Source organism: Panicum hallii, chromosome 5 (assembly GCF_002211085.1).
Source record: "Panicum hallii strain FIL2 chromosome 5, PHallii_v3.1, whole genome shotgun sequence".
NCBI lineage: Eukaryota > Viridiplantae > Streptophyta > Magnoliopsida > Poales > Poaceae > Panicum > Panicum hallii.
In genome coordinates, this window is record NC_038046.1 from 57,253,311 (window position 1) to 57,267,148 (window position 13,838).

General features: G+C 55.4%; 2 protein-coding genes across 2 annotated transcripts; both read right to left on the reverse strand.

Annotated features, from left to right (window-relative positions):
- Positions 1-7,395: 7,395 nt before the first annotated feature.
- LOC112892858 (sharpin) lies at positions 7,396-7,917 on the reverse strand. The gene has a single exon (XM_025959963.1). The coding sequence runs from the start codon at positions 7,915-7,917 to the stop codon at positions 7,396-7,398; it is 522 nt and encodes a 173-aa protein (XP_025815748.1).
- Positions 7,918-10,158: 2,241 nt separating this feature from the next.
- Positions 10,159-11,743, reverse strand: LOC112893988 (NDR1/HIN1-like protein 6). Its single transcript, XM_025961540.1, has one exon. The coding sequence runs from the start codon at positions 11,420-11,422 to the stop codon at positions 10,586-10,588; it is 837 nt and encodes a 278-aa protein (XP_025817325.1). The 5' UTR covers positions 11,423-11,743; the 3' UTR covers positions 10,159-10,585.
- Between the last annotated feature and the right edge of the window lie 2,095 nt (positions 11,744-13,838).

Genomic DNA, 13,838 nt, shown 5'->3' on the forward strand with positions numbered 1-13,838 from the left:
TTGGGTGAGCAGCGCATCGGCACCATGCGTCCGGTTGGGTCGCGAGGGGAGGCGAGGCGACCCGGCGAGGCGAAGTTACGGCGTCGCGGTCGCCGACGCCGACTGCTAACTTGCAGGCTTGCGGCGGCAGGGCAGGCCTGCCTGGCTTGGGACCCCCGCGACAGCAGCCAGGGCGCCAGGCCTGCAAGTAGCTGTAGCCGCGTACGGCGTACACGTACGTGGTCTCAGATCCTGGCAATCACGAGGGTATTATTGCGGGGGAGCAGTGGATGTGTACGTCAAGATTACTGCTAGATTCGGGATAAGATAATCATCCTCATCACCTGTTCCTGAATTCCCGGCGTCCCCCCTTCCTACGGCCCTACCTGCATGCATCATCCTGATTGAACTGAACCGACCTGGATTTGGATGGAGATACCTCAAGAAAAAAAAGGGTTTTAAATCTGAACCAAATCGAATTTGGTTGAAATTCTCCCAATCCAAACAAGCGGCTGTATGGGTGTGAAGCCCGCATTGAGAATTTGAGATGCTGCAGACACAAACGGGTTAAGAAGTAAGCGGGCGCGCACAGCGATGGCTCACTGGCCTGGGCAGACAAATCGGAGTGGCGCTGTCGCCCTGATCCCGCTCGTGAACACGCAAGAGACCAGCGTTTTGGACGCACACGAGCGCAGCCCAAGCGCCCCCGTGGTCGGCTACTCGACTAAGCCGTCCAAAAACTACTAGGTCACAAGTCACGAAGCTGTTGCCTCCAGCAGATACTCCAGCCAGGCTACTTGTATCCACCCGTGTGGGAGACCGTCCGTCTTGTCTGTCCTCTACTGAACTGAACTCAGCTTACCCTGCAACGCATCACCACCGCATGCATGCTTCTTGCTCACTGCTCGATGCGGCGAACGGATTCTCTGAAGCCTGAAGCAACGAGCGGCCATTGGCAACCGGCGTCGCTTTCTCGTACGCGCGTATCTCGATTCAGCAGCACGCAACAACCATGGCCAACAAATGGTCGCGGCAGTTGTCTGTTTCTAGATGGCAATGGTCCGATCATTCCGGCCACATTCAAGATCGATGCTTCCGGAACGGATCGATCGATCGAGCTGCTGTGCAAAGGAATCGTTGACGCCTGCACGCATATGCAGCAGGTTAGTTTCAGCCACGACCAGCAAGCGAAGCAACAGCAACAGTTTCCTTTCCTTGCTTAATGCTTATGGTGTTTCTTCGCATCGATCATGCAAATTGTAGCATCGTCGTCCTCGGCCTCTCCGCAGGGAGCGTGCAACTGCACGAACGATGGAACGAAGCTTTGGGACACGTACTAGTACTACAGCAACAGAGAACGATGGTGTGTGTGTGTCTCCATATTGTACCAATGTGTCAGGGTCGCTTAACCTACTACGACGACTGCTGTTGGTTGCTGCTCTTTTGCCACCGGATCTCCATCCATGGCCGTCGGTGTCGAGAGATTGCGTGACAGCCAAAGCTACCTGCACGTCGCCACCTTTGCTTTGCCAAGTCGCCATGCCTCCACATGCACATACACATGGCCATCCGCCTACGTGGGCACGTCAGCCTTATTTCTACCTTTTTTTTTCATTTCACAACGCTATTATACACTTACAGCATCATCTTGGATTTAGCAACAATTTCGCAGGAGATGCAACAAAAATCCAAAAGAAAATATAGCATGTTGTCATCTTTGGTCCAGTCTAATCAGTAGTTACCGGTCCCGGTTCGTTCTGTGTTCCTCAAGAGACCGGTCCAGGCACAGAGGGCAATAAGCAAGCCGCACCATCTATCAGCTCTTTCTTGCAGAGATTGATCGAGCATTCTGCTGGTCATCATCGTCTATCCCTGTTCGTCCTGGTCGTCAGAATCACCGTGGACACTGGATGGGTTATAGACATTTTCAGCACTGACGTGAAACGCAGCAGAGGGCATTTGCAACGAACCATCGATCGTTGTACAGCACAGGGACATTCTACCCATTGAATACTCAGATTGTAGCCGCCAAGAAACACCCAACAAGTGGTTGCTTGCCCTCCAAAACAACAGAAATTAACTAGCTAGTATGCTGCACCATCGGTCTCTTGGCTTTTCCTTCCACAAGGCACCGAAAGAATCATGCATCCATTTTATATGGGTAATGCCTGGATTGCCTGCTCATGCATCCTTCTGCATTGTTTTTTCTTTCGCAAGCCGCTCATCTTCTGTATGAAAAGAAGCGAATAATTAGCATGTATACATAAAAAAGATTATCCAATATAATTAGTACTAGTACAAAACGCACGTGTACAACGCTAGCTATCCAGCTCATGCAATCAATTGTTACGCATGTGTACATGCATGCTTAGCAAGGAGAGGACCTGTACCCTGCTCATGAGCTCATATAGCACTGGCTGAGATGCATGATAAAAATGCTAAACGAATCAGTGGAGGAATAATAATGACGGGCCAGACGACCGATCTGTTGGACTGTTGCTCATGGTCTCGTACTGTCGATGAGCTAGTAGCAGTGGACGGCGACGTTCATGCCTGCATGACACGTCGTTCGCCATCACGCCAGCTGGGCTCACATGCGGCTGTGTTTTATTTGCGCCTGGTGCGCGTACGTGTGTGCCCACCTTAATCCTCTGAATTCGCCAGGTCTGTCGACGCACTCCCTGTTTATAGTCTCTCTGCAGTGGTAGCTGGGGTGTGACGGTGTGCGTGCAAATCTGTGGTACGGTGTCTGGATCGTCGGAGGTTGTTGTTAGGTGCAGTACGCTAGCTAGCAGACAGGACCATACATCCTCCCATCGATCTGATTGGGCCGGACAGGCGGAATCACGGACTGTTTGTTCAATGATTAGTTCGCCTAATCTTGGAGATAAATACATGTATGTGTGCACATACTGTCCACACAATACAAACAATGTGGCTCAAATGCAGTGAGGGGAGCAGAAGTAGTACACTGCAATTGAAGCACGTTGTATACATAACATATTCTATTCCTTTTCCTGAATCACTGTATCAATTTCGTGTCCTCCCTCAAATCCTGCACGCCATTACTGAATTAGCTCGTGCTACCTTTTCCTTTCCTTTTCTTTTCTCAGCTGGCGCGTGCTTGGAGTTGAAACCTTTCTTTTTTCATGCATCCTTGTCGCTCGTACGCTGTATGGAGGTGGCCTTGGTGAATCGAAGTAGATGGAGCATTTTTGTCTCCTTAATGCAATAAAAGTTCAGGCACCGACTTGCCATAGTTTTCCTAAAAAAAAGTAGATGGAGCAATGCAGATGAGATGATTGTATGGAACGGTATGGAAAACCACAGTGATTCAGAGAGCACCCCTTCTGCGCGGCCCTGTACGTTTGCGTGCGGTGTGCTGCTGTAAAGCGGAAAAAGATGAGAGCAGGCGTTCACCGCATCCGCATGAGCCGGGCGAGCTTCCATTCCACCACGGCAACGCGCTGCCCATCTCCATCTCCATACCATACCCCCTCGCTCCTCTTGCCAACGCGTGCATGATCGTGGCATGGATCGGCACTGCGCCAACTGCTACCACGACCACTAGCAGTGGCAGCACTAAGCACTAAGCACGGGAGCAATGTCTCATATCTGCATCTGGACAGATGTTCAGAGCAATTTCAGAGTAACCATTTCTGAAGACGAGCATTCTGTCTAGTTTTTTTTTTCAGGCAACATTCTATCCGGTTGTTACTCTGTAAATGCAGTGCTCGAAACCTGAGCTCTCTGGCTACCACATCCAGATCAACGCAGAGCTTTAATGTTGGGTTGGCATGCATCACGAAAAGCGCACACACATCTGCGTCCACCTCCTTGGCCGTAAGCTCTTGGCCCTTGGTGAAGACACGATAAAAGCAGAGACCAATCAGTCCGGCCTGACCCGATCTGATCTGGGTAGAAGGGGGAAGGGGAGTTGGAGCAGGCCAGCCGACCAGAAAAGGTGACAGGTGAATCAAGCTAACTAGCGCCCGGCACTGCAGTTGCGATGCAACCCTGGCAAGCATAGCAGGCGGGGCACGCGAGGGGAGAGGCATGCACGCCGCAGGACCCTTTGCCTCCGGCAATCAGCGCCCAAAGAGCAAAGTGGCAGCGGCAACTTTTCCTTTTGCCCCCGCAAAGGCGCAAGGGACCAGCCATCATCGATATCGCGGTCGTCGCTTTACTCGCTTGCCTCGCAATTCTACCCATCCACCAATGATATGATGGATCGGCTGAAAACTGAGGACCGAGTGGTGGTAGATGCCAGGAGCGAGCAGCAGACAGTGGCTGGTCCTGGCTCCAGATTTGATCCTGAACTCAGAGAGCTTGACCAGGAAGCTTCCATTCCATGTATTTCTCTTTTCCTTTTCGCAGGAGAAGACAAAGAAAAGAACAGTGTGCTACCACAGCTCAAAGCGTTTTCTTATTTTCCAAAAAGGTTTCAGAGATCCAGCCAGCCTGCCCGTCTCATCTCTCGTCTTTGCTCTTTCGTGCTACGTACCAGCAGCCTACGTATATATCTGGGAACCCAACTTTGTTCTTTCTGGATGCAGAGACTGATGATGAATGGTGGTACCGGGCTACTAGTAGCACAAGGTTCTTCTTTAGTAGCAGCCTCATCCTGTGTGCGCAGCTTCTCCGATGAGGATTGGGGCTCGGTGGCTTGGATCATGCGTGAGTCAGGATCTTGCAGCCATGCAGGCAAATCATGATCCACCTCTCGGTTTCTAGTCTTTTCATGGGTGTCATCCGCACGGCGTTCTAAGACGGATCGTAAGGTTGATTAGCAGGAGGAAAAAGGGTCCCGGATCAATGCAGCTTTGTGGTGTGTTCTGACGGGACTTTGTTTCTAAAACCTGTACCTGTACTTATCTGAAAGATTGGTACTGACAGTTTTTTTTTTTCCTTTAGGTAGTGTTAGTTTTTCAGTGTTGGCACATGTCTGCCAGAAAAGGAAGAAGATCAAGGAATTATGGGCCTGGCCCATCTGCGGGCTGACAGGGAGTTACGGGCCCGGCCCATTGCGAAAAGAAGAAACCTGGGGCTGAATCTCTTGGGCTGAGCCGACGCACGGGCCGAGTGGACGAGGACGACAGGACTGACGGGGTGGTGGAGTGTGTCCATTTCGCCATGGACATGCTTCTCCGGCGAGATCTTCGGGAGGTCCGTGACTTCCTCTTTTGATGCGAAAGGGGAACAATCCTTTCTTCCCCTACTTTGCATGTTTTTGCCGGGTTGCTGGCGTGGCCGGCGACGGCGGCTGCTTCGTCCGAGAACCCCCCGTTCAGGAGTCCGGGCCCGGAGGTTCGTTGTCTCCAGCAGGCGGTGGGGTTCCTGCCCTTTTCTTCAAAGTTGCAGAGCAAGTGCCGGGTTTCGTGGAGGTTTGGTGGTTGGACCAAGCTCGAGCTTTCCTCGAGGGTGGAGGTCGACGACGGCGAGTAGTGGTCCAAGAGCCGAAGTCTTTGGGGTGCGGCCCCGGTCGATGGGCGATCGCCGACGGCTATATCCTGTCCCTAATGGATGTCTACTTCGACTCCTTTCAAAGCCAGACCGCGATGGGGCTCTCTTCTAAGCTTGGGGATCATGCTCGATGTCTTCCTCGACGGCGGCGGCCCCAGGGGCTTCCCTGTAATTTTTATTTTTTTCAGGGTCCTTTGTGAAGTTCGGCTGGGGCATCTATCTATACGTTTGTGTATCTGTACGTTTTCCTTATCTAGAAATACAGAAACGTTTTATCAAAAAAAAAATGCAATGCAACAGCTGCAGGCCGATGTGGATGGTGAGCCTGCCCTCCCTGCTGGATCAAGGCGCGCTGCCGCCTAGGAGTAACAGCATGCTAGCGCGAGGAGCCGTCGATGGCTGGATGCGAGTCCCGCCCGTGACATCCTACGACTGTACGACGTATGCTAGCCCACCAGAAACAGAAAGGAGGACGCTCTACATGGCTAGTGGGCAGTGGCCACAATATCCGTCTCTCGTCAGAATCGAAGATCTCGTCGGGCCGGCGTGGTTCGTAGCCAGTAGCCCTAGCCCTAGCGAAACTCTGGCTCACCCTAGCCCTAGACATGTCGTCAAGCTTGTCTCGATCGATGAGGCGAGCGGCCTACTGCGCTTGGAATCGCCGGCGTGAGTACCCCACCGCCTGAAGAACCTGCACTGCATCGAGCCCGCTGTGCTGCAGCCTGCAGCCTGCAGCCCGGCTGTGCGCGCCCTGTAGCACCACGCTCTCCTTGTAGCCGCGCTGGTGCCCAGGCGGCAGGCGGGCTCCGGCTATCCATCGATCACTGTTCGCGCAGTGCGGAGCAGTCGATGGATCGGCCATGGCGACTGGCGTGCAGCTGCAACCGGCAGGCCTTAAAAAATCGCAGCAGCAGCTGCCCAAAGGCTGCACCGCAGCCAGGCCTGATGCAGCATCAGCGACCGCCACACGTCGGTCAGGGAGCTGCCACAAAGAGCTACTCCGTGTACTGTGCTCGGCTGCCCGGCTGCCGCGCCTGCCACTGCCCCTGCGCGTGCTTGTCCCGTTGCTCTTCAGGTCGTCGTCGTCTTCCGTCGAACCGGACGCCGTACGGTTCAGATCACTCGGCAGGCACAGCGCGGGGGATATCCTTGGATCTATCGGTGCCGTGGAAAACGCGTGCGCGCACGTACGGGGGGCCACGTCCGGCCGCGGATCCATCCCACCAGATCGCCAGTTCGTACGTACCTCACCAGGGCCCGTCCGGCACGCGGTCGACGGGGACTGGACTGGACTAGTAGTCCAGTACCACGACCCCGGGGGTCGGGCTGGGAGTCGGCGACCTGGCGGGCGCGCGCGGGCCAGCGGCAGGCCGGCAGCTGCACGGCGCGACAGCGACGGGTTCGTACGACGCTGGTTCCAGGCGCCGAATGTGCCGGTCATCCGGGCGTAACTCACTCAGCAGGTCGTGTTCGTGCGTGCCTGTCTAAACCTTCCGTCCTGATTCGTGCATGCTTTTCTTCAGATTCCTCGGAGAAGATTTTTTTTCTAAGAAACTCGGAGAAGATTAGGTAGCGAAATAGGAGATGGCAAGTAGTAGTAGTTGCTCGACTGGTTGGTCTCGGGCCGCCTGGGATTCCGGCGAGGACAGGGGCGGCGACACGCCAACACGGGCCATTGCTGCTGCTGCTGCCCGCCTCGCATCATCAGTGAGCCGGTCCGGACGAGACCGAGACCTGACCGGACGCGCCCACGCCACACGGCGCCGAGACAGGACGGAGCGAGCCGCGCCAAAACGAACCACCACCCTCCCAGGCGGCCCCGTTCCCACTGTACAAGCGTCCAAAAAAGGGTAAAGCCCCGAATGCCTCGTCCTCCTCTCCTCCCTGCTGCTACGGCTACTGGCCTACTGCTACCTGGTGCTCTGCTGCTAGGCTCGCGGGGCGGCGGGCGGGCTACAGGACGCCCTCCAGCAGGGGCCCGCCGCAGGTCAGCAGCCGCGCCAGCCACTCCTCGTCGGCCTCGCCGCCCGGCCCCATCTCCACGTCCACCATCGTCGTCGGCGCCCCCGCGGCGCCCCCCTCCGCGGGAACGGGCGGGTCCGGCCACGGCCAGGGCACGGGCGGCGGGGGCGGCGCGCCGGCCCGGGTGTCGACGGAGGCCATCACCGTCGACGCCGCCGCGGAGAAGGACGGGCCGCAGCTCTCCTCGTTGCCGTTGATGGTCACGAACCCGGGGCCGGCCGGCGGGAACTCGGCGATCTCCGCCTCCAGCCACCGCATCACCTCCGCCACGGCCTCCTCCGCGATGCCCTCGCTGTCGCCGCCGCCGTCCTCCCCCAGCAGGTCCTTCTCGTACGCGCCGCCCTCCGCCGCATCCTCCGCGCCGGCGTCGTCGTCCTCCGCCTCCCCGCCCGCGCCGCGCTTCCGCTTCAGCGCGCCGGCGTCCTCCGCCTCCTGCACCTCCTCCTCCCCCATCTCTATCCCACGAGACGGCAACCGCCGGGCAGACTGGGCAGTGGGAACTGGACACGGATGGGGAGTACGAACGGGTTACGGGAGGGAGCGGTTGGTTGATGGGGTCGGCGCGTCTTGCCGGGCACACCACACACACCACACGGCTTCGAGTTCGAGCCCACGAAGCGGGCGGCCTTATATAGCCGCGGCGGCGACGTGGCTGCGCGGCGCGGGCGGCGCGCCCCGTGCCCGTCGGATCCGAGCGCCCGCGACGTGGGTGGGAAACGGACGCTCCCCTTGGCCCCCCGCCTGCCTGTCCGCTAGCGAGCGCTTTGGGAACCCGCGCCTTTCCTCGGTACGGCTTTGGACGCGCCCGCCGGGAAGACGGTGGTGGTGGGGTACTGGGGTGGGTGACGTCCGACGAGAAGGGAGAGTCTTGACCGGACCGGACCGGCCGGCCACCTCACAGTGACTACTCGTACACCCTGGGCCTGGGTGGTGCGTGCCAGCCAGTTGGTTCGGCGCGGCGCGGCGCCTTGCCGAAAACGATCCGTGCCGTCGTGCGCCGGGCCTGGTGGCAGGTGGCCGAAGTTAATGCGGGGTCGCCGCGAGGAACGCACTGCGCCCGTCACCGTTCGCCGGCCGGCCAGCCGGACCTTTCCTCTTCTGTCCAGAAACGGAGCGCTAGCCGCTAGCGCTGCGTGCGCATTCATGGGCGACGGCACGGCGACAGCTTGGAACACGTCCATCCAGCAGGCAAGCACAGTGCATTACTCGCGGTAGCTGTGGCGGGGGGCGCTGCTGCAGCTTTTGACCGGAAGCACCGTGGCGAGAGACACGAACGGCAAAGGGCCGTGGTGACGTCGCCGTCCAACCACCGCGTCGCCGTCCGCTTCCGGCGAGGCCGGTCACATCAGGCCTGGGTCGCATGGCCGCGCGCCCGAGCTCGCACTCAGATCCGGGAAACCGACCGGGCGAGTCGGAAGTCGGAACGGCCGCCGCGGCGCGCGCACGGCGGCGCCTTTTTTCCTCCTCCGTGCTAGAGCTCGCTAGCATGGTCTGCATTGCGCTTGCGTAGTGGGAGACGACCGGGAAGCTTCCCAGGAAGACGGAGTGTATCTCATTGACTCGAGGTCGTGTCGACGTGACGCGGCACGGCGGCAGGTTGTGTGTGTGTGTCGGCGTCGTGTTGTGCGGTCATCTGATGCGTGCGTACGCGGATTCACCGGCCGCTTGTGCCGCCTGGAGGAGCACGTCTGCAATGGCGCATCTTCTTCCCGACTGCAACGGCAGGCCAAAGGAGAGTCCAAAATTGAGGAAAAGCAGTTTAGTTCCTGATGATGTGATGGCGAGAAGATGGGCTTTTGCCCACCTCCAGTTTCCAGGCCTCTTCTAATCCGATTATGGCAGCCAGCCAGGCCCGACCCGGTCGACTTGAGTACTTTGCCTATTTTAGCACCCCCTCTAGTGGGCTGTGAAGAAAAAAAGGAATTGGGGCAAAAGCCCAGCTGCCACTAAAAAAGTAGACACTGTCAGTCAGCTACAGCATCCAGCTAACCTATGAAGCCGACTTTTCACTGGCAGGCACAACACCTCAGGTCGCAACCCGGTGCAGCCGCGCAGTTGCTGTCCAGGGATGGCGACCATTCTACGCATCTCAAGCTACTCCCCCATCTCTCGAACACATTGTGTGTGTGTGTGTGTGTGTTTATAAGGAACACAACGTGGTTAGCACAGGACTTGGCCATTGGTGCAGTGACGCAGTGGTGTGTAAGCTGCCTTTCCCTTTTGTCACTTGGGCGTGTTGGGGAAAGACGACGCAGCCAGCTTTAATGATTGTGTTGACCTTTAGCTGAGGGCTCGCCGATCCCGATTAACCAACCCTCCTCATGCTTACCAGTTGCTAGAAAATCCGTCTTCACTAATCACAATGGAAAAAAAAGCTTGACCAGTGTTTCCAGAACTAGCACTACAGTTCATGCGTCTCCCTCTCCCCAGGTCACGTCATGCAACGCCGCTCCAAGTTGCAGCTCCACGCCTCCACCTCACTGTCCTTCACATGACAAAGCAAACCTCATGATTTGATATCTTTTAGTATCCTTTTTTTTATCTACGCATAAATTTAGTCAAACACTGGCGAGATCACTGATCAGGCTCACCGACACTTTCCAATTCCCTACTGACCTCATTGTGTCGCTTGCTTTGCCCATTACATTATGCCCAAATTGAAAATTTGAAAATTCAGAACAAAGCTTTGTTCACTTCATCTGCAAATTGAATTGAATAATAAACACACAAAAATGGGGAGAGTACAGCACTAGCACTACAGTTGCATGTCACTACCAATTATACATTCGGATAAATTTGGATTACACAGTTAACAAGTAACAAATCGCCAAATTGTACTTGCACTACCAACAAGAAGGTGAAAATAAGAAAAAGTACTAAAAAAAAATGAACAAATCGTTCAAGCCTCACACTGCAGAACGCATAGCCTCCTTTCACTTCACCGCATCACTTCCTGGCCTCCCCCGTCAAATTTGGTAAAATTCAAACACAAAGCGACCGGCGTTTGATTCCTGCTGCGGTTTCCTACCGGAGAAACTTCCTTCAATCGGCGTGAGAAAGCAAAGCCACTTTTTTACCCGAAAATTTTTGCAATGCGGCCCCTAGGAGGCTGGCGACGTGACTAGAAGGTCCACTTCCAGATCTTGACTCGGATCCTGACCTGGCACACGCGCGCGACGGTGGCCGCCGGCGCGGGCGGCGCCGGCGCATCGTCGACGGCCGCGGGCGCGGGCGCGTCCGCGGCGGCCTTCGCGAGCTTCTTCTTCTTCGCCGGCGGAGGCGGCGCGGGCGCGGCCACCTTGATGCCCTCGCAGTGCACCTGGATGCCAATCTTCTTGGTCTTGAGCCCGCCCACCTTGACGCCGGCCTTGGTCTCCAGGTCGACGGTGATGGGGAACTCGCCGGACTTCTTGATGTCGGAGCTGGCGGCGGGGTCGATCGCGAGCGCGGAGGCGGAGACGGTGGCCTTGATGACGGTGATGTTGCCGGCCTCGTGCGCGAACCCGGGCACGGAGCCCTCCCCGAGCGGGACGGCGTTGGCGGCGGTGGCGGCCGTGACGGCGAAGTCGTCGTAGAAGTAGACGAGCTTCTTGTTGGGGTTCCTGGCGGTGAGCGTGACGTCGATGGCGTCGGTGACCGCGGGCGCTGTGGCGGAGGAGGAGACGCTCAGCTTGGTGACGCGCGCCACGGAGAGCGTGAAGGCCGGGCGGTGCGGGCGGTACAGGAGGTAGAAGGCGCCCCCCACCACGGCGGCGATGAAGGCGAGGAGGAGGATGACGAGGACCGTCCAGAAGAAGCAGCAGCAGCAGCTGAACGGGCAGGAGCGCCCGCCGCGGCGGCGCTTGGCGGGCCCCTGCTGCGGGCGGTAGATTGGCCGCTGGTACATCTTGGGCGGGCCGCCGGCGCCGTTGCCGGCGGCGGCCGGGGGCTGCGGGGTGGGCTTGCCGTTGGAAGACATTGCCGCCGCCGCCGCTACGCTCAGCAAGCCGCAGGGGGGATGGGCGAGCTACACGAGCTGCTGTTCTCGGACACTGCGACTCCGTGAGCTTGGCGGTGAGGTGTAATGGAGTAGAGAGATCTATAGGCGGAAGGGAAGACGAGGAGGTGGAGAAGGTGAGGGAAAAGGGACAGGGCACCTCACGGATGGTTCGACCTCACCAAATCATTTGTTGCTGCTGGCTTGCTGTTGCTGCCGCTTTTCCTTGTCCTCCTCCTCTTCGCTCACCTCCTGATTGGTAGCAGGTATTTCCCCGGGAATTTCTCTGCTTGGAGCCTTGCCAAACCAGGAGTATTTGCAGCTTAATCGCTGTACTATTATAGTATTCTACTGCAGTAGCATCAAGTTTCGTTGGGCAAGTCAACTCAGTGCTGATGCGCTCTGCCTTGTCAAGTGTCGGGTAAAATATCATCTGAATGAGAAACAGTTTGGTGAAACTGAAACATCGTCGGAACAAAATGGTTTGGTAAAACTTGCCTTGGAAAAATTGTGTCGCAAAATATAAGGTCGGTGCGAAGCATGAGCAGCTGTGCAAAAATGTTAGTACCAAGCAGTAGCAACCACTTTTCTTTTGCCATCTTTTTGGTTGATCAGATGTGACAAAATTGGCCGAATTTGTAGTTGCTGTTTCTGAAAGATCGTTGGTCTAGTTGATCTTGCTAATGCCACTTGAGCTGCTTCTACAAGAGCAAACTGCCGAAGTGGTGTCGTTTTTGTGTTGCAGAGTGCTTGGTAACAGGAGCAGCAACTGCTTTGCACGAATTAAGCTTTCAACTTCCTCAAAAGAAAAAAAGCTTTCAAGGAGGGAGACACGGCACCAATGCTTGCTGTTGAAGCTAACACTGCGAGCACCAAAGTGTGTCTTTCCCTCCAAAACTTTGCCACTAAACTTAGAATTGCAAAGTTTCTCTCAAGTAAATGAAATAAAAAAGAAGAAGTAACCATCCCTGTGTCTCAGTTCAGTTTGACTTACAGAGCGCAGAGTCTAATAGAAACTCCATGTGGAGCGCAGAACTAACAGCCCCATTCGTTCAAGTGGAAGGAATATAATCGAGCAGTATTGCCACGTGGTTTGTGTCTAAGCAGAAGTTTCTGGGATCAGGCTCCCAATTAACAAATAATTCAGAGTCCAGAGATGCATGCCCAATTAGCACGAGCGCCTCTCATCTTGCTCGAGCAGATCCGTGCAGCGCGTCCCATGCGCAGCCTGCTGGTTGCCCCCTCTTGTCATTCTTTTTTTTTTAGGAAGCATGCAGAATCCATTGTTTCTTTTGAACGAAATAACATTGATGCTTATTATTTGCATCAAAAGAAAGAGGAGAAAGAAGTCGGCTATCTGTAATTACCCTGAATCTACACCATCATCGATCCAATGCCAATTTCACAAATGTTAAAAAAACGCACGTTTCGTACAACTCTAGCTGCAAGAATTAGTGGAGTTGGAGCTAGAGCTACGTCAAGAGCAAGTGTCTACCTGAATCATCTTATTTCCAGTTTGAACTTAAAATAGATATCCAAATCACCTTTGTTTAAGCTTGCAAGCTTCAGACTTGAGGCCACAAATGATGACTGATCTTTTTTAATAACAAACTTCTTCATCATGTATAGAATTTTTCTTTCGAAAAATTAGCACGGTAGCCGTGCTCCGCATGTATGTGCAGTGAGTGTCCAAGGGCCGTATCCGAAATTAATGGAAGAAGAAGCAGCAGCAGCAGCTAATCTCGTGCCCCTGCCTCCCCTCTCTACTCGGATCCTTCCCATGAATTCAATGAGCATATCAAGTGAGTAGCAGTACGGACAGCATTCAATGAGCATTTCCCCCTGCTTCGCAGCAGGCTACATACAGGGATCAGGGGATGCATGTCTTGTTTCCCAACTGTTTTTTATTTGTCTAGAACACAGAGAACACACTGTTATTAGCCCTGAAAAATGTTTGGTGCACGCAAGAAGTGTGCTTACGTTATCATTAGCTAGTGTCAAGTGTTAATCAGGGTGATGTTAAGCTGAGCACTACGTGTATCCGTAGTGTTGATGCAGGCCAAGCATGTGGGTCCGTGTGCCCGGCGTGTCCACGTCATGTCTGGCGCCCAATCCAACCAGCAGCAGGACACGCTTACGTACGTACCCCAGCAACCGGAGCGAAAGCGGAAGAGCATTTGCTCGCTTTGCTTAGTTTTGTTGCCTCCATTGTCATACGCTGCAAGCTGCTAGCTGGGGTTTCTTGCTGGTGCGACGTCCCCGGCAGTCTAGCTGTAGCATGGCTGCTCGCACCTGAAACTGGGCCACGCCAAGCCCAAAATTACTTGTCCTAATTAAAGATGGGGGGCATTTCATGCTTTTTGCTCAATCATGTGCTGACAAATTCTCTGGACAAACA

Excerpts from the sequence above, each read along its gene's own strand:
- LOC112892858 (XM_025959963.1), bottom strand. The coding sequence starts at position 7,917 with ATGGGGGAGGAGGAGGTGCAGGAGGCGGAGGACGCCGGCGCGCTGAAG.
- LOC112893988 (XM_025961540.1), bottom strand. The coding sequence starts at position 11,422 with ATGTCTTCCAACGGCAAGCCCACCCCGCAGCCCCCGGCCGCCGCCGGC.